Source organism: Oenanthe melanoleuca, chromosome 7 (assembly GCF_029582105.1).
Source record: "Oenanthe melanoleuca isolate GR-GAL-2019-014 chromosome 7, OMel1.0, whole genome shotgun sequence".
NCBI lineage: Eukaryota > Metazoa > Chordata > Aves > Passeriformes > Muscicapidae > Oenanthe > Oenanthe melanoleuca.
The window spans coordinates 30064303-30091162 of record NC_079341.1 but is presented as its reverse complement, the minus strand read 5'-3'; the positions used below and the strand labels follow the sequence as shown (position 1 = coordinate 30091162).

Sequence of the window (26860 nt, the reverse complement as noted above, 5' to 3'; positions counted from 1 at the left end):
TCCTACAGGTTTTTAATGCACTGCAGCCTTCACACCACTGTGAAATCCTTTATTAAAAAAGGGCTTTGCTATAAATAGCAAAAAATGGAATAGAATTCCCTTATGTAACTCCTCTACCTCTTTACAAAAATCGTAACACTTCTATTGACAGCATTTTGAGTAACACAAGTGATTTTTATTTTCTTTTGACAGTCATCCGTGAGATGGGATAAAAGAATAAGCATTGGTTCTTCACTCCCAAGCAACCTCTCAAGTCCTGCAGATGATCTACCTCCAACTCGTATCAAGGAAAACCATATCCTAGAAGGGCTGAAAAAATTGCAGGAGCAAAAAATATTGCTTGAACCACCTTCAGTAATATCAAAATGGGGTTACAAAGATTGCATGAACTCTAACGAAGGAATATATTCCCCTGGAATTAAGTGTGGTGGCCATAATGAACAGACTCATTGTAAGCCAATGGAAATGGGAAGTATTTGCATTGAACACAACAAAACTTTCTCTTATGATTCAGATTCTCATGATGATGCAGATGATGACTCTTCATCCTTACTGTTGCTGCAGGAAGTTCCAAGCAAGGACTGCAGGACGTATTATCATAAATTAACTCATAGCATTTCTGACAGTCTCTTTGACTGGGATCCTAGCAGAAAACATTTGCCAGAAAGAAGTTCATTTTTTAATTCAAAGGAAAGACCTGAGAAATTGACTAGTTTTGTCAGTGGATTTCAGGCAGATGTAAAATCATGCACCAGAGCAAAGCTGCCTGAGTTACAGTTAAATCAAGGCCATTCTAATATGGGCTGGAAGGGCTTTAATTTTCAGCTTTCAGACACTGATGACAATGAAGTCTTGGATGAATTGCATATAGAAAGCAGTGATGAGAAAAGTCCCTCAGATTTACTAGCAACTCCCTTTCCTGAAAAGTATACAAAGACCCCTGACTTGCTCAAAGCCACGGAGAATTCTCAGTTTGTATCTGCTGACAAAGAAGAGAACCAGATTGCTGTTCACTCAGACATTAGGCCTAAGCCATGTAATTTCATTAAACAACAAAAGGTTATAAAAAAGACCTCTTCTGAAGAGTGCATTACAGTAATATACGATGCTAAGGATGGTGAGCCAATTGAATTCAGCTCACATCAAACTGGAGTTGTCACTGTAACAAGAAATGAGATTTCAATCAACCAGCCACAAACGACGTCCAGTGCAGAATACACTGAACTTATACCTCAGGGAAGAACTGATTTGCAGCCAGGGCCCAATGCTAGAAACTACACTGCTTCAGAAAGACAGGAAGATGAAACTGGGAAAAATACTCAAGATAAAAAATATCTTGAAGATAATACAGGGAATAAAAATAAAGTTGTCCCGCTGACCTGTGGTGAATCTTCACGCTGTGGAAAAGTGACACAGCCAAACACTTCACGACAGAAACTAGTGAAGCCAGTGTATGATGCACCATACAAGGCCAATTCAAGCTCCACTGTGCATGCAGGAATCAGTCAAAAGCCAAATGGAACTAAAATACCCAGCAGAGGTAAATTTTCTCCCCAAAAAACTCTGACGGCTGAGAGTGGGGAGGCACCTGTAGCTCAGTCAGTGGGCCCCACAGCCCTTGAGAAATCACCTGCTGTGCCACCTGTAAAGCTTTCAAGGTTCAAAAAGGCTCAGAGCCCACCTCGTCATTTTGATTCAAAAGTTGAATTTCAGGTTCCAAAGCCCCCTGCCCACCCCCTGCCAAACTTGAAACGTCCTGGCAGAGGAGATGGGTCAAAGCATCCAAAGAGTCAGAGTCCAGCATCACCACTGTTGCCTCAGCACTTTATAGAGCCCAGTAGCTATGGGGAACCTCCAACCAGAGACTTTCATTGTGATTTAGCTGCTGTAGAAGCCCGATCTCCATCCCCACCCCTTCCTCCAGGCAGGACAACATCCCTGTTGATTCGGCCTAATTATGCTAATTCTCCACCTCTGGCACTAAAGTTAGGGGGAGCTGGTCCCACTGAAGCAGCAAAAAATGCACTGAAATCATCTCCATTAAAAGGAACTGTGAACTCTGGCTTTCATAATCAATCTAGTCATGAAATGCAAGCAAAAAATGTATCTTCTGGGGCCCAAATTGAATTATCTTACCTTCAAGAAAATGCAGAAGGAATTATGCAAAATACATGCACATCTGAGCAATCCCACAGTGCATGCCAAGGACTTTCCAAAGTTTCCACAAAGCAAGTCTGCCCAAAAAACCCAAATCAGGCTGGTCTCCACAGGAAACGTGAGTATTCCAGCACAGATTTTCAAACAGCCAGGTCCTTTTCCCTAGGCTGTCCATCACTAGAAACAGCTCCTTCACAGGACACATATTCCAGCAAGAACAATATTTCCAGTGACAGTGGGTTGGACCAGCTACAGAAGGTGCCAGACATTCTCCCCACGACTCCTCAGTGTCACACCACCAGCACAAGTGAGCCTTTGCTATCTCAGGTAAACAATTTCCCATCAAGGCCGTTTCATGCCAGTGATGCTGCACACGCCTCTCCCAACCCTAACGAGAGGGGGATGAAAACCCGTCTCCCTGTAGGACTGAAATTACTTGTCAGATCCCCCCAGCTGCTCCGCAAGAGCTCCACTGTACCAGGGAAGCAGGAAAAGGACAGCATCAATGCAGCTTCCAAAAGCAATGGGAGTTCCAGCAAGTACAGGCAAAGTGAGGCTGGGTGTGTAACCACCAAAGGTGCAGTGGGTGCAGAATTAAAGGACTCCAAGTCTGATACTGAAGTAAAAAATAATTGTGCTGTGGGACTTAGTATGGATGCAGCATCAGCTCATTCACATGAAAGCTGCAACTTGGTGGCAGACAGAGGAGATGGATTAGAAAGCAAATTAGTTAAGAGGTCTGTTTCTTCTAGCAACAAGTCTCACTTGAAGCCAGCTCTGGGCATGAACGGAGCGAAGGCTCGGAGTCAGAGCTTCAGCATCCACACTGGGGAGAAGCCATCTGCCCCTGTGGCAGAAGGTGTCGGGAAAGTACGGACTCAGATTATCACAAACACTTCTGACAGAGGGAATTCTCTAACCAGGCAGAACTCAGCCATGGAAGGGCTTCAAATCAAGGCTGCTCCTGGGGCAGCAGTGACACCGGAGGCACTTTTATGTACTACTAAACCCACAGAAAATTCTTATCCTAGACAAGGCTCTCTTGGAAATATGAGCACTTGCAATAGCCAGCACGGAAGCCCAAGCAAATTGCCCTTCAGATCACCTCAAAAGGTAGACCAGTTTCACAGCACTTCAAAATGTGATGGAAGCAAACCATTTTCTCAGAAAGATGCACGCAGTCTGTCTGTGCAGGGTGAGAAAAGCACTGAAAGCTTTAAGCATGAAGCTCTAGGTAAAAGAAGTGTTCTTTCAGCAGAATTGGAGTTAGAAGCCTCAGCTGCTGTATCTTCTAAGCAAATTTTGTCCTTCCAAAGCTTTGATGGAGTAAAGTGTCCTCATAGACTAGAAGCAACAAAGTCACGAAGACAGCAAATGTCTTTAGAATTAGCAGAGACCTCTGAGAAGGTTAATGATCTCTTGAGTTCACCATCTCTGCAACCTACAATAGAGGAGAAAGTCATGTTATGCATTCAAGAAAATGTGCAAAAGGGTCAGGGACAAACCAAATCTCCCACTGTGGAGACTAAACAGAAGACTGGGCCTTCTATCGCCAGTTGGTTTGGCTTCCGAAAGAGTAAGCTCCCAGCACTGAGTAGCAGGAAGACTGATGTTCCTAAAAGTAAGGTGGAAAAAAAGGATGCAAAAGTTTCAGGATTTGGAATTAAGCAGACAAAATTAGAGAGGAGAAAAGAAAAGAAGAAAACTGAACAACACTGTGAAATAGAAAATGAAATTAACAGGAAAACAGACAATGGTGACATTTTAGCCATGGAGAGCAAAATTGTGAAGTCTTCCCAAGACCCTCCTGGAGAGATTGAGTGTGAGAAAGACAGAGGTTCCACCACAGCTGCCTACTCACCAAAAGACAGCTTTATGAGAGAGCTTTTAAACAGGTAAAACTCCAGAACACAATTTGGGATGTGTTAATGTCAATGTAGCTTTACAGATGCCCAGATGTGAAGTTCAATGCATGTTCTTTACGTGCTAATGCACTACTGTGCATTCAAACTGTAGGTGCACAGTTGGGACTTTAATCTCTACAGGAAGAAAAACCCCAAACATTAACAATGAGATGATAATTTTGTTCATGTTACTTTGTTAACCAAACCATTGGTCTTTGAAATTAAAGATAGGCGAGTTACATCCAAGCTGATAATTCAAATTATTCCAGAAATCAAGAATCTAGGCAGATGGTGTGTAAAGATAGAGGGTAATTAGGTACATGTTTTAATGTATTCCATCTCCCTGTACTGTAACCAGAAAACACATATTTGGTAACTTGTCAGAATTAATTACCTTTCCAGCTATCACAACCTTTGATCACAGAAGAACTTAGCAATGGGTATATTGTGTTTTCACGTTTGCCCCACAGCAGTCCCAAATATAATATAAATCATCACATGTGAAAGGCTAAATTGATATACTACCTGAAACTGCAAGTGACAGGTTTGATCAAGGCTAGTTAGAAACATTTATCACTCAAAGGTCTAGAGACAGAGAGATACAGAGAGGTTACTTTAAACATTAAAGGAATGGGAAAGTAGAGTGATTGAAGGAGGGCAATGCAATTTATCAGAGGAATCACTCTCTACCTGCAGAGTTGATAAGAAAGCAGCTCAGCAGACAGAAAGTGGATCAAATAATGTTTCCTACAGGAGTGTGTCGAAGGGCAGCTCCCAGGGCTCCTCTCTTCATGGCAACTCTATCAGCTCCCAGGGAAACCACAGGAAAAACAGCAACACAAAAGCTGATATGGAAATGCAGAATCAGACCCTGGTAAGTGCTTCAGTACACGAAAACATTATTACCTTCTTTTTAACTTCTGGATGTGTTTCTTATTGCCATTGCAGGCAAACAGGATAATAACTGTTTATATATAAGATAGAAAGATTTTGTGTAGCTAGAGGATTAATACAAGAGTTGGCAGCTTGGCTATAGGCCACATTATACAGATAGTCATGAAGAGTCTACTGCTTCTGCTGGCAATTCAATTCCAGTGAAGATACATGCACAATGATGCTATAATCTTACTGTAGCAGAGTGAAATAATAGGACCTTTTTTATTATTATTTTTTTCCCCTTTCCCTGAAAATTGCATACCAGTATTGAACATTCCTCTGAATATTATAGAAGTCATTAAGCCTAAAAAATGCACTGCTGGTGTGGAAAAGTCAAATTATTTGAGCACATTTGGGAATATTTGTCATTTAAGAGGGAATGTTCAGAAGCAAAAACGTACACTGGACCTGTGTCTCACTTTGCACCATTAAAAATCTCCCTGTTAATGGCCTTTAGTTATTTTTATAATTTAATAAGGTACTAACTGTACCTGATAATTTAATTTACTCAGAGAGGAGGAATGTTGTAATGTAAAAAAAAAAATATCCCATTTTCTGTTAGCTGCTAGAGTCTGGTTCTGGACTAACTTTACTGCACTGAGAAGTGTTCACACAGTTTAGGATTGTAACCTAAAGTCAGGCTGAAGGGCTGCCCTTCCTGCTGAGGCTTCTATTAATTAACCTTCTAATTTAATGAGCAATGTCGTGCCTAGCAAGGGCCTTTCCCATGATGTTTTAAAGTCCAGCAAAAGGAGAACAGAGATGCTTTAACCCTATACATTTTCCTCATTCCTGAGATACCTGTCTTGTCCATATTATTAAGATTATTATTAACCACAACCACAATTTTAACAAACAGCCTGGAAACTCATGGCAAATGCAATACTTACTCTGAAGCTGAGGCTGTTCCTTTTGTTGTTCTGATGGAACTGAGTTACTAAAGTGCAGCACATACAGCAATTTCATCTGAGTGAATCTGAAATAAAAATTCTCTGGGAACATTGCAAAAAGCTTTATAATGGGGACTGAAAATACTCTTAGCTTAGGGCTGATGTTGAGGGTGCCTGAGGTCAAGGCATTCAATACATAGTTTCAAATTCAGGCAATTTTTTCTTTCTTTTTTTTTTTTTTTTTTTTTTTTTACTTTAATACAGACATCTTTGCTGAGAACATCTGCAAGGTCATTTTTTTTTTAAAACTCACAGGGAACATATGCAAAATGAATGTGTTAGAAAACTTTCCTCCTGACTCCTCTGGTATCATCTCCTCTTTGAAAATGTAGATGTCTCCTGCATTATAAAACCACAAATTATAAGCATATCTAAGACTGTCCTTGTAGTGTCACTGAAAGGAAAGAGAGAGAATGAAAGTCTGGAAATGTGCAATATGCAGGAAATTCAATCCAACTGATCTAGAACTTAGATAGCAGAGCAGAGCCCCTTATCAGAGCCACTCAGTTTAACTATGCTCCATTTAATATGGTCCTGACAGCTTAGGGTATATCTTCACTGTACAGAAGTACAAAAAACTCCACACATTGCTTCTACAGTTTTTAACTTATTATTTTCTAATGCTGCAATAATTTGCTGTGCTTTTTGTCTGTCACTTTGTGAAGTCTTTCTAAATGCTGCAATAATAGTTTTTAACTATATCTTAAAGAAACACACTTCATTTTATGAAGGAACTACAAAGATTGTCCTTTAATGTACATAAATAATGGGGAAATGCTAATTATACTATTTAGTTTTTAAGGACATGTTAGTCATGGTGAAAAGGCATTACTTCTGCTACACCATACACTCTTTCATTAGCTGAAAAACAAAGTATTTTTGTGTGGTTTTTGAAGATTAAGTTACATTTATATGTTTCATTTTTTTTTTTGAGTTTCATATTGGGTTTTCTGCGGCACTTAATTCCTGAAAGAAATATCTAGTGCCAAAAGACTGATGAGGTCTAGAATAATGAGATTTAAAATGGGCTTTCAGTTATTAATGCTAACTTCTGAAAGAGAGATACCTTGAGATTCCTCAATATGTGGTATTTCATCTTGTCCTCCAAACTTCTAAAAGAAAAACAATGCCAAGTCTTTAAATTCAAAGTTCATGAATCTTATTACTATCATTTCCAGTTATTCTTTGGTGTCTGCTTACTTTGAAGCAGATTGCAAAGGGCTGGGAGATAGCTGTGACTGGGAACAGTCACATGCAGTAGAATGGCCTATTGTGCATTTTTTTTTGCTCATAAAAAGACAAAATTAATGCTTTTGGAGAAAACAGAATAAATCTTTTGAAGAGCCCTAAACCAGGAGGATTTCTTTTCTTTTCTGAACAATGCAAAGTGCACTCAGTCATACAGCTCAGTGCAGAAGCTGCTGTGTTTCCAAACTGCTTATCAGATATATACTGCTGCTTTAAATCCTGGCCAGAACAGTTCCTAACATTAATGTTCTTGCAAGACTTTTTTCCTTAAAAGCTATTTAATTTTTGATGATTAAATCACTTTTCTTATGGTGTGCCAGGTAAAGGCTTGAGGCACTATTACACCATAACATATGCACCAATTACCTCTGATTTCTGTTCATGCAAAGAATGTTATTGCTGGAATGCCACTGGATTTATGGAAAAAGCAATGTTCCACCAGTGGTGGCCTTGTGCATTCACCTTCAGAGGGATACACTTCCCGTTAGTGTTCATCAAAAAAGCACTTTGCTCTAAAGGCCAGCCAGAAGGAATACATAACACTTCAGCCTGCACCAAGGATATTCCACATTCTCCAGTACTTTTTCATGTCCTTGGCTGGAGCTTAAGGTGAGATACAATCATTTTTGTGCTGTGCTGCTTGATTTCATCTTTGTGATTTTATTACAGCCCTGTGTGATTTAGAACAGCCACGGGCTTCACTTTGTGATGGGGAAATGTGGCACCAAACCCAAGGCACCAGGAGTTTTGTGTGGCACTCTGTGTGCACAGTCTGTGTGTTTGGGGAACACCCAGGGATCTATTGCAATATTGTGAAATGTCACAGCAGCTCTTGGCCATGCACTCTGCAAATGTGAGAAACTGCTCCACCTGGAACTGGATGCCAAATGAGCACTCGCCTCCTCGATTCAGAGCCTGAAGAGAGGCATTTTGTAAGAAAGACAAGATGCAATCAAATCCCTAGGATTAAGAGATGATAAATGCACTTTTAAAAATCTGGAGAGCCAGTATTTGGTGTTGTACTTAGGCTGCTCACAAGAGGTCAACAGGGCTGCTTGTGTAACCCAGCAAGCAGGATTTACACCATGGTCGAAGATATGCAATGCAAATTATGATAAATTCCAGGGCTTGGATTACAAAATGTGCTCTTGCTATTGTGAGTGTGCTGCAAGCAGTTTGAAACAGCAGAGAGTGATTAGCAAATAATTTAAGATCCCTGAGATATTGAAAGCAATTTTTCTGTGGTGCTGCCTTTCCTCCTCTCATCACCCTGGAATTATCTTTATTCCTGTTTAATTTATGTAGCATGGCAGAAAAATATGTCCTTAAAACTGAATTGTGACCACTGGTGGCACATGATGGAGGGGGATTTCATGTGTGCTAGGGAGGCATTCAGATTATCTGCACACCTGGGAAATAGGAGTGCAGAATAACAGGGCAAAGATACATCTTTGAAAAAACCCATAATATCTGAGGGATTTGAATAACACAAACTTGAATACCACATACAGCCTCTTAGAGTGCTCTGTGTTCTTAAATGAATTTTTTTCTCTCTGTCAAGCTAATAAATGCTTTTAAACAGAGATGGAAATAAAAACTCCAAATGCAGTGTTTGCAAACTGAGCTAAAAAGACACCACACCATGTATTAGGTGTTTATTTTGAAGAAGTACATCTTCCAAGGATATTTTTTATTGCTGCATATTGTGATTTGGAATAGAATTAAAGTTGTTATCATCAGATATCATTCATAGAATAAGACAGGTTATATATTCCACTCTTAACTGCCATGTAACTTTAATTTATTTCTGCAAAGCATTCTGTCGTTGTCATGAAACAACATAAACAGAGTCACAGATGTTCTTCACTTTTGTTGTTGCACTATGTACAGGCTAAAGTAGTCACAGAAAACCTGCAAGAAGAAGAGGAGGACACCATGACAAGGACTACATGTCAGAGTCATGTGATAGGTACAAAATTATATTTTACACTGGATTTTATTGCTGTCAGTTCTTGCAAAGTAGACATGTTTAATTGTCATTACTTTGTTTGTTTGTCCCCTTGTGTCAGCTTTAGCCTACATTTAGCTCCTGGATAGCCAGATTTTATCAAGGCATGGGATGAGGACATACCATCACAATTGTGTGTCAATGCAATGTTTGACTGGAGGGCCTTGGGGTCTGGTTGTGAAAGATCATTTCAGCCTCCCAGAACAGTGGGTAACATGCAGTGGCTTAACATAAGGGCTGTGGTGCATGACACTGTCAGGGGAATTAATACTGATATACTCTAGCTCTGTCATCTGGCCTTGAATTAGTAAAATTCAGAATAAAATTTATATGGAATGATTGCTGTGATAAACTAAACCACAAGGAACAGCAAACAGGTGTCTGTTCAGAGGACCTTATAGCTGTTATTGAAAATACACTTGATTTGCTGTGGAAGGGTAGCACCATCCACCCTGCCTACATGTAATCTCAGTACATGTAAAAATATTAAATAGGCAATGGGGGACAAAAGAGAAGTCTGAGGTTTGTATTACAGCACACCTAATACAAAATAGGTTTGTATTAGAGCACTGTGTCACCAGTATAAGGAACCAACTGAACAACAAAAATTCACCTTCAGCCCCTTTGCAGATAGAGACTGCAGTAAAAAGTTTTATTAAAAAGTTAAAATCTGATTCCTTTTTTTTCTAGCCATAATCTCTTTCATTTCACTGGTACTGCCAACCCAGCAAGTCCAAACAGAGGTATCATGTCAAAGCACATTTCCTTTGGGGCACTAGGAAAACATTTGCATGCTTCATTGACTTGTGCAGCCCTTTAGTCCCAAATTCAGACAAATAAACTCTGGCTGTGCTACCTGGAGGAAAGATCCCTAAACTCTTCCCTCCCTGAGAGCTCAGCCATAACCTGGCTCCATGACAGCAACTGAATAACAAGAATTTTGTAGAGTGTAAGACTCTGAGGGCATTCTGTCACTGGGTAGGCACTAGCCCTGCAAGCAGAAACTCATGCTGTGCAGAAAACACTTATTTTCTGTTACCAGAAATTGCCCAGCAGAGAATACTTCACCTAAGATTGTTCAAAATTGTTTTTCCTCATACTGAAATAATTGCTTTGCCTCCATCCCAAAAATTCTCAAAACTTTTACTTTGAATTATGTGAAATGTTTCATTTTTTTTTAACCTAGAGACTGAAAAAGGAAAAAAAACCCAACTATTTGCAGAGTTTTGGTTTCCTTTCATAAAAAGACTCCAGAGAATCCTTGTTCATCAGTGTAATTGGTGCTTGTGGCTGAGTCCTAGTTGCTATATTTTGGTATTTTATTTGTTATTGGGTCCTGTAATACATAGTTCTGGTGGCTTTTAAGAGTATTAATATTTTGCTCCTCCCTCAGGCACCAAATCAGAGTCTCTGGCAGGACACAGTGGTTATCAGGTTGTCAGATGCTTTTAAAATTCCTTGACAGAGATTCTGGCATTTTTCTGATACAGAAGTTTTCATGGAAAGATACTGATTTTTTTCCCTGCTGAAACTCTGTGCAGCCACAGCTTCTCTCACTAACTTGTTCCATGGCCTCACCACCCTTATAGTACAGAATTTCTTACTAATTCCTAAATCCACTGTCCATCAGCTTAAGGACATTCCTTCTTGTTCAAAGTTCCCTGTGTGCTTTTAGCTGTGTTTTAATGCATTTATTCCACTGGGCTTTATCAAAGCAGACCTAGAGCTGAATGTATAGTAGAAAGGCTATGATTAAGCAGGGAAAATGGATTTTATACAGCAGGAAAAGCACATGTTCTGCAGTTGTCACTAAAATAACTGAAGTGACAGCAGTCCTGCCCAGTTAACCAATAAACAAGATACTAATAACAGTCTTCTGGGAGGTGTCATATGAGACAATTCTGGTTCATCACGTTCTAACTGTGAGATACTCCTGGGTATGAATCAAAAAAATGTGTAAAATACCAGTTGCTAGGTTTTTAATTGCCAGTTACTGATCTAAACCAATTTAAGTATTTTGCTGGCTCTTTGGATTTGCTCAGTTGAAAGAAAGCAACAATGCCCAGTTCTATACAATCTCCCTCCTCATATATTTATATCTCAGGAGTGCACGATCATGATCATTTCCATATGAAGCAGTCATTATATTGTGCTATATTGTTCTTCAAAATGTATTTAAACCATTTTGGAAGTTTTTAAAAATATGTTAGACCCTGGATGCTTTTGCTGTAGTGTCAGTGAGGAAGCCAAAAGTGGCTCTGGCAGCAGAGATGGTGGCAGTGCTCCCACCCCCACAGACAGCAGACCTGGGGACCCATGAGCAGCCCTTTGAACTCCAGTCATCCTCAGAGCTCTTCCCTCAAGCCCTTTGCAATAAAGCAGTTGTGCTTGGAAAGAGGGATGAAGTGGAAAATGAAGTGCCTAGTAAGAGGAAGGACATGATGCAAAGGTTGAGTTCCCCTTCATGTCATGCCAGACTCCCCAGCCCAGACAGGTACAGCAGGGTCTTCAAGTATTCCTATAAATAAAATTCCTTTCTTGAATGCACAGGTGATGTGTCAAGCTCCTGACAGTATTGTTCCCATGTAAACATAAGAGAGGCACCTCCATTCTACAAAGTAAAAGAATTCTGTCCCCCTCAAGGGAGTAGAAATGTCATTATTTGTCTTTAATTTCCCCATTGTCACAATGGCCCAAAAATTTACAAGACACCTTTACAGATAACACCTTTACATACACAATGTCATTGGACATCTTGAGAGGAACAAAGCATTTGTTAAAGAAGTTCAATATTTCATATTTCAAGTGCTGTTTCAAATTAGCAGCTTCTCCTGGAAAAGTGTGATTGTATTAATTATAATGCATGCAGAATTTTCATTGTTAAACAGCTTCAAGGGAAAAGTCAAAAATCCACGGCACAAGCAAACAAATGCTAATTACTGAAGAATTAATTCTTGCAGACAACTTCACGTGGGAATACTAGGGTATGCAGCACCAGTATTTTTGGGTATACACTAATTTACAGGCTGTTTTCTTTTTGGGAATATATCTGTAATGAACAGGAAATTTAGTTGTAATTAATCATATCATTCTTCAGTGTTGGTACCAACCTCTGCTGAGGCTGAAGGGAAAGATTGAATGTGCCATTTTCTCAGACAGCAACACTGTGATTTATCAAACCCTAGTTTGAAAGTTGTATAATAATAATAATTTTTCTGGGTCCATTTTCCTTTTCTCTTACCCCAAATAGGTGAAATTTTTCTAGAAGAGCATGGAACAAACTTTTGCTAATGATATACTCAAGTTTCACACAAAACACAGCCTCAGCTTAAATAGACTGATGAGAAGTGTCTGAGAAAGTTTCAAGCCTGTTCTTTAATTTACACTCAGGTTTCAATGAAAAGAAAGAGGGTTTCTTTTTTTGTCACAGATATTTCTATGTGTGAATATGTTTATTTTCCATAGTGGATTTCCAGCAGGCATTCCATCCTTAGCAACATAAGTGAATCAAACACTTCTGGTCTAAAGCACTGAAATTCAGGGAGTACATGGAATCATGGGCAGTTCATCTGAAGGAATTGTTTATTGAACTGGAAAGCTTATGGTTTCAAATGTTATATTTAATATGTCACTGATTGAGCTAAAAGGCCAAATTCATTGTATAATAAAAGCCTGTTGAGTTTTGACATCAGGGGCATTGCTGCAAGTAGATTTTTTTCATCAAAATAACATTGCTGGTAAGAACAAAATAGATTTTAACAGTCTGGATACACCTGAAGTTTCTTGTGGCTTCTCTAGAGAGCAAATACCTGGTAACAGGAGAACTGGCTGGAGAAATCTAAAATCCATCTGGGTGTTACTGGTACTGCCTGCTCCTCTGGGAGCACAAGGTACTTCCCACTGGAGTTGAGTGGGGAGTTAAATCCCTGAGGCAGGCTGGGGTTAGAATCCACAGTAGAAAGATTCACAGTTCCTGGAAACAAATTACCTAACTGTGCCTTGACCCCTGTTGCTTGTTTGGAGAATTCCAAGTGAAATTCAGAGCTGGGCAAAGATTATGAAGATAAATGTAGCCAGAATTCTTGAAACTTTGAAGAAGGACTTGGAGCTAATATTTGTCAAATTTTCATTAGAGGTCCAGGTCAGTTGCTTCAAATGGATTCATCCAGTGTTAAATGGGAACCCTGTAGATAATACAGAGCAAATGCCTTCAGAGACTTGAAAGGGTTTTGAAAAGTCTCTAGCTAGGTAGAGGGTTGGGCTTCCACACTATCAAAGCAACATTAAAAGTGCACTGTAGACTTTGGTGCTTTGTGCCAGAACAAAAACACACACTGAGGTCAAGGGATTCTTTTGTAGCTCTGCTGTAGCCCAGCGCTCAAATCCATTAAAGTTCTTGATAATCATCTGCCTTCTGGCGGGCTTTATCATGGTTTTTTCTGCTTTCCAAGAACAACCTTTCAGAAGGGGTTTGCAGCATAATTTAAAGGCAATCTGGTCACAAAAAAGGAAGAATTTTTTTTTTTTTATTTTCTAAGAAACTTTTTTGAGGTTTGTCTTCTTTAGGGAGCATGTGGTTGAATCACTTAGATGCTTCGTGTTCTAGAGGGGAAGTATAGGGAGTGTTTTATGTTGTATTGTGTTTTAAAATCTCCTCCTTTAAGCTTTATATGCAGCAAAGTGATCAAACTCCATTTTCAGTAGAAACCAGGAAAGTCCTTCACAGCAAGTTTTATAGATAAGTTGCCAGCTCCTTGATAGCAATTTTACAGATATACTGATAGCAAAGGTAGAACATGTAACTTTGCAGGTAGAAGTGAGTTTGACTTAAAATGAAATGTCAGCCTTACAATAATTTGTATTGATGTATCAAATACTAAAGATGAGAACCTTGGCTTTTGTATTCTGTTATTGTTTATTCAGCACCCAGTAGCCATACTATGAAATTATATATATGCTAATAACACATTTAAACACATTTAATGAGCAGACTTTTGTATGAGAAGGGCCTCCATTCTTTCTAGTGCTCCAGATCAGTTTGTTTCTGGCTCCTCTTTTCTTCTTGGTTCTTATGTATGTTTTTCCCACAAATAGATCCTTTTTCTTTTCTCACCTTTCACCTGCAACATTTGAAGTTGGTGGTCACTGCTTGTGTGGTGCTACTTGTGTGGACTCTCCACAAATGCAGACTAACATTCAGAGCCTTTCTCTATCCATACCAATAATCATTTCTAAACAATAGATCCTTCTCCAGTGCCATCTGCCTTTTTTTTTTTTTTCTTTTGGTCTCTTCCTGAAATCTAGATCTGATGAACACTGGAACTGAGAAATTATGTTTCACATTTCATTTCTGAATATGACATTTAATGTACATGCTCTTAGTGCTTAGTTATATAAATTATCCAATGTCTTATTCCAAAGCTTGCTGGAAACAATAGGAGTCTCTCTGCTTGTTTAATAAGATTGCACCAAGTTTCTGATGAGACAAAAAAAAAAATACTGGACACTTTCCTCTGCCAAACCAAACACTTGGTTTTGTCCACCTTTATGTAAACTACTAAAACTGGGTATTTGTACTGGGGTACTGAGTAAACAGCTATTAAATTCATATTTTCTCATTCTTGGGGAATTGAAATAGATGTGAAGGAAACAAGCCTGATTAATGTGGTAGATACATTAAATTTGTCATGCATCATCCTAAAGCATGTCCATTAAGTCTGATATATTTGAGCAAACACATTTACATTTAGGAGCCCTCAAAACCTGGAGACAGATGATGTGAGGTCTGTCATGGATTACCAAGATAAATGTAACAGGATAAGTGAGAGAGGAGAGATGGTGAGCAAACTTATCTCTGTTATAGCCTGTGCATTCAATAAAGAAAGGTGATCCACAGCATTGTGGAGAGGCAAAGGGATAAGCCACAATTTGCTTAAATGCCCAGCAAATCATTGAGTGTCTCCAATGCATGTAATGAAGAACAATATTCAACTGATAGAGTGTCTTCTCACCTCAAAAGAAATCCTCTCTTGTCATAAAGTCTCAATGCCTGAGAAAACAATTTATCACTGTCAGCGTTAATTCCTTTCATCAGGCCATTGATAGAAGTTAAGAACCATTTAGCAATCATCACTGATACAGCAGTTGAATCATCCATTTACACATTTTCAGATAAAGGAAAATTGTTTGCTTTATCTTCCCCATCACCACTCAGCAAAGCTGTGGAATGCCTTGATGTCTCTGCATGAGGCTGCTCTCTATAAAAGTCATGAAGCAAAACCAGTTATCACTGAATCAATTTCCAGCCTGGGTCTGTTCCTATTTCACATCTGCAAAATGTTCCATTTTGATACAAGTTGTGATAAGGTATTAGATTTTTCATGACCCCCCTATATGAGCAATGATACAGTATGCATGGATTTATTTGCACATCATAACAAAGGTGCTTTCCCAAGCCCTGTGTGTTAGCTGAGAGGTTGGTGTTAGGTCTGTAGGTGCTGGCTGTTTAGCAAGTGTGCTAGAGCCTTGAAATGGGAGTTCAGCATAGCAGACAATTTAAAAATCTGCTCACTTGCCTTATCTAACCAGCTAGGCTGTTAATCCAAAGGGCTAGGCTCCCAATTGCTAGAACAATGATGAACTGATAAATAGTGAAATAAATTGCTTGCCTCTAGCAATGCTGGGATCCAAACTTGTTCATTAAAAAAATATATCAAAACAAAAAAAAGCCTCAAAATCTAGTGCCACAAGTGTCCTGAAGGATGTAAGAGACCATCACAGTCTTATCTGCCATGATGTTACTGTACAGACAAGAGGCACCTTTGAAAGTGCACAAACAGAACTGAGATCATCTGGATAAAGAGCAGTTCCATTTATACTTTGACTTACCAAAATACCTCAGTCAGTCCCTCTAAATTTATGCTGTTTGCTGCCTCCATGCAATATCCCCAAAGCATTTTGATTTCTATGCAATTATCAAGAACTATTCTTCCCCTTTTGTACTCCAAAATCTTCATTTTCTGATCCTTCAACACCACTGACATGACCTGTGGCTGTTGTTTACTTACTTTTCTGAACCACAGTAGCTAAAATGAGTCATCACTGATGGGAAATCTGCTTTAATAACTAGTAGGCATTGCAAGAACAACTGACTGTCCTGTGTGTAGAAACATCCCCTCAGGACTGGGAGTTCTGCTCAGGGACCTCATCAGCCAAGTCTTTAAATCTTCAAGGATTTTGTTCTACCTCTGTCCCTGACCAGTGTGCCATTTCTTTGGGAGACTTTACACAACATTTAGCAGTCCCATGTTGCTGTGCTGCAGTATTTGTGTTGCTGAAGATGTGGTCCTGCTGTTCAGTGCCTTCCAGGGCAGTGTGCAACAGCCTCAATTACCAGTCAAGGTCTGGCTCATCAGAAAAACTCACAGTGGTGCATAAAGCTGAATAAATAGCCTTTCCTTCTACTGAGTTGTTCTGCATATTCTCAGTGAAACTTTATTAAAATCAGTGACTGCTTTTCTTGTGTGGTTTTTGTATGGGTGGGGAGGTGAACAAGCTGCACTGCAGAACAGACAGCTGAGAGAGGAATGGCATTCTGTGTGGTTGAGCACTGGAAACAGGATGAATAGTGTCAGCTGGGCTGTGTTCTGGGCTTGTCTGGTATTTGGGCATTGCTGCAGGGATTGATTTAGAAGTGATGGTCTGGAGGAGCTTATGATAACAGAGTGAAACTTTCTGTGCATTTTTCTAGTTAATACTTGTATTTTCATGAAGGTGATGGAGAACCTTGCCAATGTGAATAGTAAGAAACTAACATCCATTAATGTCTTCTAATTTATGATAGCTTGCCTTCTTCACAGTCTGGCAAAGACAAATAATTTCTTTGTACTTTAAAGATAGTGCACATAGCATTTGTCTAATTGCCAGTTCTTCTACAGCTCTGCTGCAGCTACTGTCTAGCTTGTCTTCCCTCTGTGGAGAGAATTAATATTTTGGATCAACACTTCCTTATTAGCCACAGTGATTTGCTGTTAATTTCCTTCTTTGTCATTACATCTACTCTCCAGAAATACCAAATTTTATCACTAGAATGAGAAGTGTGTCTCTTTATGCATTATAGATAGGATACAGTCCAATTATTATTGAAGGTACTGAGAATCTGCTGGCCTCATTCAGGCTTAAAATGTCAATTAAACAGGATGGCCAGGTTGTGACACTCTGAAGTTAATGCTGCTGTGTTGATTTACAGTACTTTACAATCTAGCCCAATCTATATTCATTTTTATCACTCAAATCAGGACTGTGCCTGATTATCCTACCTTTTACAGGATAGCACACACCAGTATTCTCTATAGCAGTGTGAGTCCTTCTGTTTGAAACATTTTACTTTACATGGTTTTTTGCTCCTGGCAAGGACCATCTGTGGATGTATGAAGCTGCAGTCATGCAGTTCCCATTAATTCATGTACCTGAAGTACAGCTGAGCAAACTGAAAAGCATTTCTAGTGAGGATGTGTTATTTCAAACATGTTTCATCTGTGCTCACAGGGCCTTTATGCTCCTTTTCTAGAATGAAATCTCATATAACTTTTATGAAAAATACATTTTTACCTGAATTATCAGTTAAGTTTGAGCTGTATTGGCATATGCCTTTCCACATTCTCACTCTGAGGATAGGATGCCTATTCCTCATTTTATTGCTGTTTTTAATTGAGTTTGAGCTTTGATTCATGTCTTCAGTCTGACACCTCAATTGTTGACATATGATTATGCAATTAGTCATCATTGGAGATCATAGAAAAACAGACTCTTCAAAAAAAAATCACTCTAAGAGAGAAATAATACCTATACAATTAATACATTGTTTTTAATACAAGAGTAACTCAATTTATCAGTGTTTGGACAGTTCATTGTTAGGGAAAGAAAAGGAAATCCACCAATATATTTACAGTGAATATTTTCTTTACTTCCTTTCTTTAACAGGCAGAGGTGCAGTATATTGTTTCAAAGCTGTCATCCTAATGGTGTTTTTAGCACCATGTAACATGGCATGCATTCTTTGTAGAAAACAGAATAACTGAAAAAAAAAAAAAAATCTCAGTTCATTCTTCTGGCTTCAAATCATGGTGGTTTCTTACCAGCTCCTGCTTGGCTGCAGTTAGTTCCACATTGATTCAGTTTGGAGTAGCTGAACTTGGGTAGCAGAATGGAAGGATTATAGTGCAACTAAAAGTTACTTAAAGCTTTGTGCACTTACTCTGTTAATAAGTTTTCATTAATTAAGAAGTGAAATCAGTTTTTTTCAGGTGTGCATGTATATTTTAAGTGATTGTTAGCAGTACTCTTAAGTAAAGCCATCTGCAGAGCAAAACTAAAAATAAATTATTTAAGGTTTCATTTAATATTCATGTGGCTTTAATTTCAGTATTTTTTTATACTAACAAACAAAAAGCAGTGATGTTACAGAATAAATAGAGTATGTTCTCCAGTGCATTTGCAAAACCCAGAGCTTCCTATGCACTTAGAAACTGGTCCATGTTTACCAGAGACAGCATTTTTGCTTAAAGCACTATCCCTAGTCCTATCTGTTGGGAATAGAAAATCAAAGTAAGTATCTCAATGTGAGTGAAAGCAAACTCCAATTTATAAGAGAGTTGCTTAACAGCAAGTAAATGAATGTTTCCACCCTGTTATCCTGAAATGCCTCCAGTGCAGCCATCAGTGAACAGAAACCCTGCATGGAGCAGCCAAGTGCTCCCCTGGGCACCATGTGCAGCCCATGTCTCTGAGATGCTGAGTGTGACCTCTTCACTTCTCTAACTGTGCTTTAATGCAGTTATTCTTAAAATAAACCAGCTGCCTCTAATAATACCAGCAAACCCCCAGTCTTAATGTTTCTTGTAAGTATTTTGCAGCTTGCTGTTAATTCCTGAGCAGCACCCAGAGCAGCTGAGTGGAGGTGTGTCCACACAAGCATTATTCATGGCAGGGATTGCAGGTTGGTTTTGCACTGGCTGCCAAACATCTCTGTTCTTTATCCTCATGGCAGCCCTCCAGTGATGGAGGGGTGGGATTAGCTCTGTGTTTTAATGTGAAGAACTGGGGAATAGAGAGACAAAGGCCTGTGGTTACATGAAGAAGGCTTGGCTGAGGCAGCCTTGGCACCTGGGTAGATTACAAACCATCCTGCCCCGGGCTTTGCTGTTTACAGGCAGGGTTTCTGAGAGCTGGGAAGTGTCTTTCCTGTTAGAAGGGGAGCATCCATCCATGCCCCAAATGAGCCATCCCCAGGATGTTCCTGAGACTGTGCAATTGCTGGCTCCCAACCTTCACACTAAGGGAAGCAGAAGGCTTTGCTCAGTGAAAAAGATGCATTCCTGCCTTGCAGCAGACCTGTTGCTTACCTTGGATTCACACCTTGCTTGAAGTGTGAGGACTTCTCCTTCTCAGCTGTTACTCATCTCTAACTTTCTCAAAGATAGTTGTAAAGTTGTAAGGCTGATTGGCAATGTAAAGCCAAAGGGGGATATGCAACTAAAAGAGAGGAATAACTCCCCAAAGAATTTCTAGGCTGGCCTCATTGACAGCCAGGCTGCACCCAGTCTTCATTTAATTACCTTTTACAGAGCTTCAAGCTGCTCTTCAAATGAATTATAAGTCTTAATATATTTTTCTAGTAGGACTAAAATAGTATCTGTTCCTAATATCCTGTCTTTTAAAAACAGGGAGTAGATTTTTAGAAAGATAACAGCATAATATAAGAGAGATAATTCCAGGTGCCATTGGTTGTGGGACTTCCCCAGCTGGAAAACAGCATGTACACCTTTGTATTTAATAGACACTTAGAGATGTGGAGTAGAAAATTTAAAAAATTATCCAAGTTCTTTCTCCAGCTCATTTTGTCCTCTTTAACAACCCTGTTCCACATAGCTTGCCACCATTACAAGCATGCAGGGACTAGACCTAAATGCCTGGAGGAGGATAGCAAGCATTTGTTGAAAAAAAAAAGTCCAGAGATAACTGCTAAATTGGAGTACAAGATCATTAGTATTCTCTAATAATTAAACTAATCTTGACTTACTAGTAGAAATGTATTTTAAGATGGGACTGGAATTAAAATGAGGCAGCTATTATCTGTTTCAACTCAGAAAATACACTTCAGATGGGATTGTGGTCATGGAAAACTGTGAAGACAAGTGACAATTTATTGGATAAATGACATATTGAAGCTTGTGGGTTTTGCAAAATAAAGCGTGACTAGGAAGAAAATAGAAAGAACACTGGATAAGTTGGTAAAGTCTATTTATTTAGTTTATTGTTATTATAAATAGGCATAAATTGTAATCCCAGATTCAAGTAGCCATGAATGAAATTCCACCATTTGAAAATACCCAGCACAGTCCTCTTCCCATTTATCCTTCCTTAGTATATGTTGGAAATAATCCCATGCCATCAGTGCAGTATCCATGGGAGTGTAGGGCTGTGAAAATTTGAGTCTTCTCTAATTTTACCTTGGATAGCCTTTGGGTTTTTTAATTTTGCACACTGGTTGTACTTCAGATCTAGATAGAAAGCAATAATGCACTCATCTTTGACCAACTGGATCAAATTATAGTGTAAACCCAGAAGGAATAATCTGCTTAAAATTGACATTGATTTGGCAGAAATACATTTTCTTTTTTTTTTTTTGTGGTTGCTTTAGCATTGCAGATGAAGAGAAGGATGTGCAAATAAAGAGATCTGTTTTGCCATCTGTAGTTTAACTTCTTCCTGCCAATGCCACATGTAGCTTAAAGATGTTTATTAACTTTTGAAAGAATTTTGCAGGGACCTATTAACATTTGAAATATTCTTCTGGAAAGAAAAAAAAAAAAGAAAAATCTATTAATTTTTAATTTGGCATGTTTCAAAATGCCAGGAAGATCTATACTCCCTTTGTGTTCTAGAAGAAAGCCACTACATGTTATCTCGTTCCCTGTGACAGCTTAGTGGAAACTCTTGAACTTTCTAATGGAAATAAAGGTAATTTCTTAGAATTTGTGGGTTCTGATACTGATGAGATCTATGTCCTTCCATTTTTAATGTCCTTCATACTCCTTGAAGAAGGCCTGTTCAGTGTTATTTACCTCTCAAAACCTGTCAAGGCTTGAGTCTGTACTTCTGAAAACAGCTTGCTGGAAATTTCCCAGCAAAACTGTTCTTGATACAGAGCTATTTTTGACTGATATTTTTTTCCCTGAAAATGCCTGCTTTCTGTGGAGAATTCTGGTGGTTACTTAAATATTTCAGCTGAAATTTCTGTCAATCATGTACGGTTTTGTAGGCCAAAACTTGAAAATTTATGTGAGGAATATCTCAAACCAGCTGTAGTGGTGAGCACAGGGGAGGATTCCACATTTTTCATGAGGTGGGATGCTTCTTTTAAAGAAAATATGTCCCTGTGCTACTAGTATTTTGCCTAGGTAAGCAGAACTACCTGTGAACTTTCTGATATAAAATACATTTGTCCTCTTTGCTGTTTTTAATGTTAAACTAGATTGGCCATCAATGCCAGAGATGTCTCCTCTCATTTTGCCTAATTTGAAGTGGGTGGATTGCCTATTTTGAGTGATAGTGTTTAGTGTTTAATAGAACTGCTGAGTGATGCCTTGTTTTAGCTCTCTGGGTAAAACTTTGTATCTTGTGGTTTCTGTAAAGATTTTTATGGATTACTCAAGAATCATGGAAAAACTCACATATTGTTTTAAACAGGTGGTCAAAATAACCATGAGTTATTTTATAGACTCCTCAGCAGTGTAAGAGTCCCTATGTAAAGAAGGACTGGTATGTGATTTGTGAATAGACTAAGCATCTGTGAAACTCATTTAGGATACAACATAAAAGGACTTTATTGGAATGTGAATCTTTACCTGAGGAAACATTATGAAACACTCCCCAGTTATTCAGTTAAAGGTTTGTTTGCAATAATATGTGGCATTATATCCCCCTTAGCAAAAGCATGTTTTCACATTATTAAAGAAAATTGTAATCAGAAGCTGTGTTTAAAAGATGTCACCATCTTATGACTTTTCTTTTATGAAATTCATGAAACCTCTTCATTATGTGCTAGGACTCAACCACAGGCTCAACATTAGAAGGAATAACATGCCCTTAATCTAAAAATGGGGTGGATTTTGCTTCACTGCTTATTTTGAGTAATACACTATTTTGCAGCCATCAGTGTAGAATTTAACCAGGGCTGGACCCACATTTCTTATGTTGTGCTGGAAGCACTTCCTTTCACAGTAGCTGTTCTGTTCTTACTTTTATTTCTTCCCCCCAAACTGATTTTCCTTTCACGTGCACTGTGTGCAAAGAGGAGCAGAGAAGGATGCTGTGCACCAGCTAAAGCACCATGGCACCAGCTCAGAGGGAGAGCTCCTCCCACCTCCCCATGACCCAGAGCAGGGCTTCTGAAAGAAACAAAAGCAGGATCAGCTCTCAGCTTCCCTGGGTATCCTCTTCCAGTCTCCAATGAATTGTACCAAGGGTGCTTTCTGAGATAGAGGTGGCAAGTGCTTCAGAAGAAATTTAAAACGAAAATGTTGAAGAACAATTAGATTTAATGATTTGTTGCTGGTATTTAAGATGCATTTTTAAATTATCTATGCTCAGGAGAATGCCCTAAAATACTTCAATGAATTCTAAGCTGTCAGTTCTTATCAGTGGGGTATGTTTACTTCTAACTCTTTAATTTTTGCATTTCGGAGGAAAATGTAAAAAAAGAAAAAAAAAAAAAAAAAAAAAAAAAAAAAACAGAATGAGCTGCTAGACTTGTTTTCCCCAGTGATTATCTGATTTTTAGAATTCCTGATACCTGCCAGCCTGAATGTATGTCCCTTTCCTACTCTCCTCTTGTCCAGACCCTCAGAGTGGTGCAGAGTTTTCACAGATCCTTTTTATTCCCTCCCTAATTTGGGTGCTGACTCTATGTTGAAGAGACCTTGGTGATCTACAGATACCAGAAATGTTGGTAAAGCACCAACAGTGATGCAATATTGCAAAGCATTGTCCAGCTGTACAAATTACCATTGTCTTGGTGTCCAGCTGATGTAGGACATGAACTGCAGGATTGTCTTGTGAAAATATTAAACTTGAGAATTGTTGAGAAGCAGTTGAGAAAAACTTTCAGAAAACTGTCTATGCAGTGTTAGCTCCTTTTGTCCAGTGGTTACTCAACATTAAAGGTGTTCCTCAAATTCTCCACTGAGCTCTTACAACACCCTCTCATCAAAAGATTCTCATGCTGTCAGGAGTTTCTTGACCTCCAGGAAATATCTATAAATTCTTCCTTGTTTCTGTTTTCAGTTCGGGATTGTTCCTCCACAGTAGGACTTCCACTGACTTTGTTTTAGGTCCAGACTCAAATCCCCATGATGAGGGGGGGGAAGGGGTTATTTCAGTATTTCAGGCTTTTGATTCTAGTCTGATTATTTAGAGAAATGGCTGATATGAGTCTATCTGTGTCCACTATAGAGACAATACTATTCTATGAGTTCTTTCTTCCCTGGCAAAGAAAGAGGAGGAAAATAAAACAGGAACAGGCAAGGAATTTGGCTGGTATGCCAGGAAGAATTCTCAAGCAAAAGTAATTAAGCTCATATATAACTCTTCCAGACTTTAATGTTTCACAGAGTCATTTTTCATCTACTGAGTGGTACTGTCACAGCACCAGAGATTTAACTTTTACATATTTTCATTATGTAGTCTTGTGCAGCTCTCACTGATAACAGTAATTTGAAGTGTCAGTGCAGCCGATGAAATCAGATGGGCCATGAAGCTGTTTGAGAGCTGTCACTTGGATGTATAAAGTAATTTTTTATTTTGCAGTTGCTTCATAAAAATTTAAAAGCAACGCAAGATAATGTGTATTTCTTCTTTCAGTAATACAAATTGTTTTGAAAGATACTTTTTTATTTGTATTATATAGCTTTAGGGGTGAATTAGTTACTTTCAGTAATGAAAAATTAAAATCCACAAGGAATTTTGTGGTTTCCTCTGGATTTAGGATTAGGTTTTTGAGGATTGTTCAACTTAGCTGAGTCACAGAATTTTCCAAAAATCTGTCTTTAAGTGTCACAATAGGAGGTGCCAAGCATTGAGCACTTTGAAAAACAGACCCTTTTGTGGTTTTTCAGAACTAAAAATTGAGCTGTGTGAGCTGTCATAAAAATCTGTTTTCCACCTGGTATACTTCCTTTATCATGAATAAAGTCTCTATGAAGGAAGACTATAATTGATTAAAACTATTTTTCCTTTTAATTAAATGTGATACCACTGGTGTGCTCCTCCATCACTCTCCCAATTATTTTGGAAACAGCAGGAAACTTTATATTCTTGGAAGTCTGGCCCTCAGAATTCATTTCTTTTGATTCTCTGCCATTGTTTTCATGGTCCATTACTGGATGTACACAAGATGTAACAGTGGGCAAGAGAAATCCATATGTCATTTTAAGAAATGCCTTCAGAAGATAAAAGTTTCCATCTTCCAGTTCTCCCTTAGCCAAGACTTTAGCTTTCCTTTTTGATACACATTTTGATCCTACTTAATTTTCCTGTAATAATTAGGAGGGAATGACTTTTTCATTTCTTGGAGAATGGTCAGAAAGGAAACAGCATTAGAAGGTCCTTCAGGGTCCCTGTGGAAATGGGTTCCAGATCTCACATTGCCCATACAGACAGGAGAGGGGAGACTCCTCGGAGTTCTGTGTTCTTGAATGTGGTGTTTTCAGTTCAACCCTGTCTCTGCTGAGGAGCTCTGCCTCTCCAACACAGCCAGTGATGCACAGATGTCTTTGGTTTCAGAGGCAGATAACAGATTCCTTTTATATTCTATATTTCCCTTTATTTGCTAACTCTCTCACCAGCAGTCTTTAGTTGAAGAATTGCCTGTCCACAAGCTAGCATGCTGTTTCAGCTTGATTATCTCCAGAAAATGGCAAAGGCAATGCCTGGCATTTTAAATTGCTTTTCCACACTCCCACTTCTATCTAGGTATTTTGCTATTCAAAGTCAACAACAAAAAAAAATGTTAGAGGAAGTATAGCTGAGATAAGAGGGTTCAGTAGATGGGATGGGTCCTTTTGATGCAGAGGAACCAAATATAATTCTCTTTCTTTTCTTCATGTTTCCTGGAAAACCTTCAGCAACTTCAAAAACCATTGTGTCACATGAGCTCAAAAATGTGACAGAAAATGTATCTGGGCATGGCTTCCACACCTTACCACCTTTTACCAGGGAGAGACATTATTGGCATGCAGTAATTGTGTGGGGGAAATCAGAGTCACTTATTGCCCTTCTAAAAGACAATGCACAGAGCATTTGGTGCAGCTCAGCCAGGCCTGTAAGGTTCAGCTGCTCTGCAGGACTTTGAGTCCTGAGTGATGAGGATAAGGCAAAGAGGACCACATAAACCACATAAAAATAGGCTGCTTCTCCTTTTGCAAGAACCATTAAATTAAAATACATATATTTATATAAATATATTTATAAATACATATATTTATTTGTAAGTAGTTTCTTACTTGTTATCAAGAAAGGCTCATTGAGATGAAGATATTTAACAAGAATGACCATGGTAATGCTCTTAGTTCAAAAACAAATAGGCAAAATCCACAGGGGAGAAATATTTCCAAATTTTTGAGAGTATTAGAAACACTTCAGAGGAAAAAATAATGAAAATTACTTGACAGAGCATTGCTAACTGCAACAGACTTAAATAAAAAATGGACATATCATTAAAAAAAAAAAAAGAATACTCAAACCCACATAAAATAGAGATGGAGAAGATATATTGGGCCATATTCTGCATTTCCTACTAGAGTACAGTTGTTCACTGCAGTATATCTTTAGTCTAGTGTAGCCTTAAATTGTTCAAAGCAAAGGAAATTCCTCTGCTTCCTTTGGGATTGTCTGCCACAGACTTAAGATCTTGCTGTCGAGGGATGTTTCCAGACATTTAACCTAAATTATGCTCATTTCCCAGCCATTAGTGCTGAAGTTCCCTCCTTGGTGTTTATAGCTCTCAGAAGGACCCTGCCATCACAGTCTCTTCAACACACTTTGCCCCTTATAGAAATAAAAGGGAAATCTCTGGAAGCTGGTAGAGCATGGAGAGCAGGGGTTGCCTGTGCATGCTGGTTGCTCAAATAGCAGCGTGCACACAGCCACCCTTTCTGTGTACCCAAGAGCCTTTCCCTGCTCCATGGTTCCTACAGCATCTTTCCAATAGGATGAATCAGCTGCAGGGCTGTGCAGGACCATACTGCTTCCAAAAAATGAAGTGTTAAAGGTATCCCTGCCTGGCTAGTGGACACTTACCCAAACTGGGATGTGCAGAACCAGAACGTGACAAGGTAAACAAAGGCGTGGCTGTTGCTGTCCAAGATTTTCAGGATGCTCTGAGAGATGGGTATCTCTAAGAAATTCTGTAAATCCTAATTTTGTGTAAGAAATACATTATACATTTTGGTTAGCACCTTCTTGTATGAGAAACAATTAGCAAAAGAGAGATATGGAGAGGCCAAACTTTTGTGGAGTACGGGTTTATGTTGGAAGAAATATATTACACTGCTCCATCCTTCACACTGGTACTTTCCAGGCATTCTGCGGGCCATCAA

At 38.9% G+C, this 26860-nt stretch overlaps 1 protein-coding gene across 1 annotated transcript in view; it reads left to right on the top strand.

The window, feature by feature from the left end:
• NCKAP5 (NCK associated protein 5) overlaps positions 1-26860 on the top strand; it is a 342982-nt gene that overhangs the window by 285167 nt on the left and 30955 nt on the right. Inside the window, exons 13-15 of the mRNA XM_056496731.1 lie at positions 193-4052; positions 4758-4935; positions 9086-9164. Coding sequence (XP_056352706.1) covers positions 193-4052; positions 4758-4935; positions 9086-9164 — 4117 coding nt within the window. The remainder of the gene's footprint in view (positions 1-192; positions 4053-4757; positions 4936-9085; positions 9165-26860) is intronic.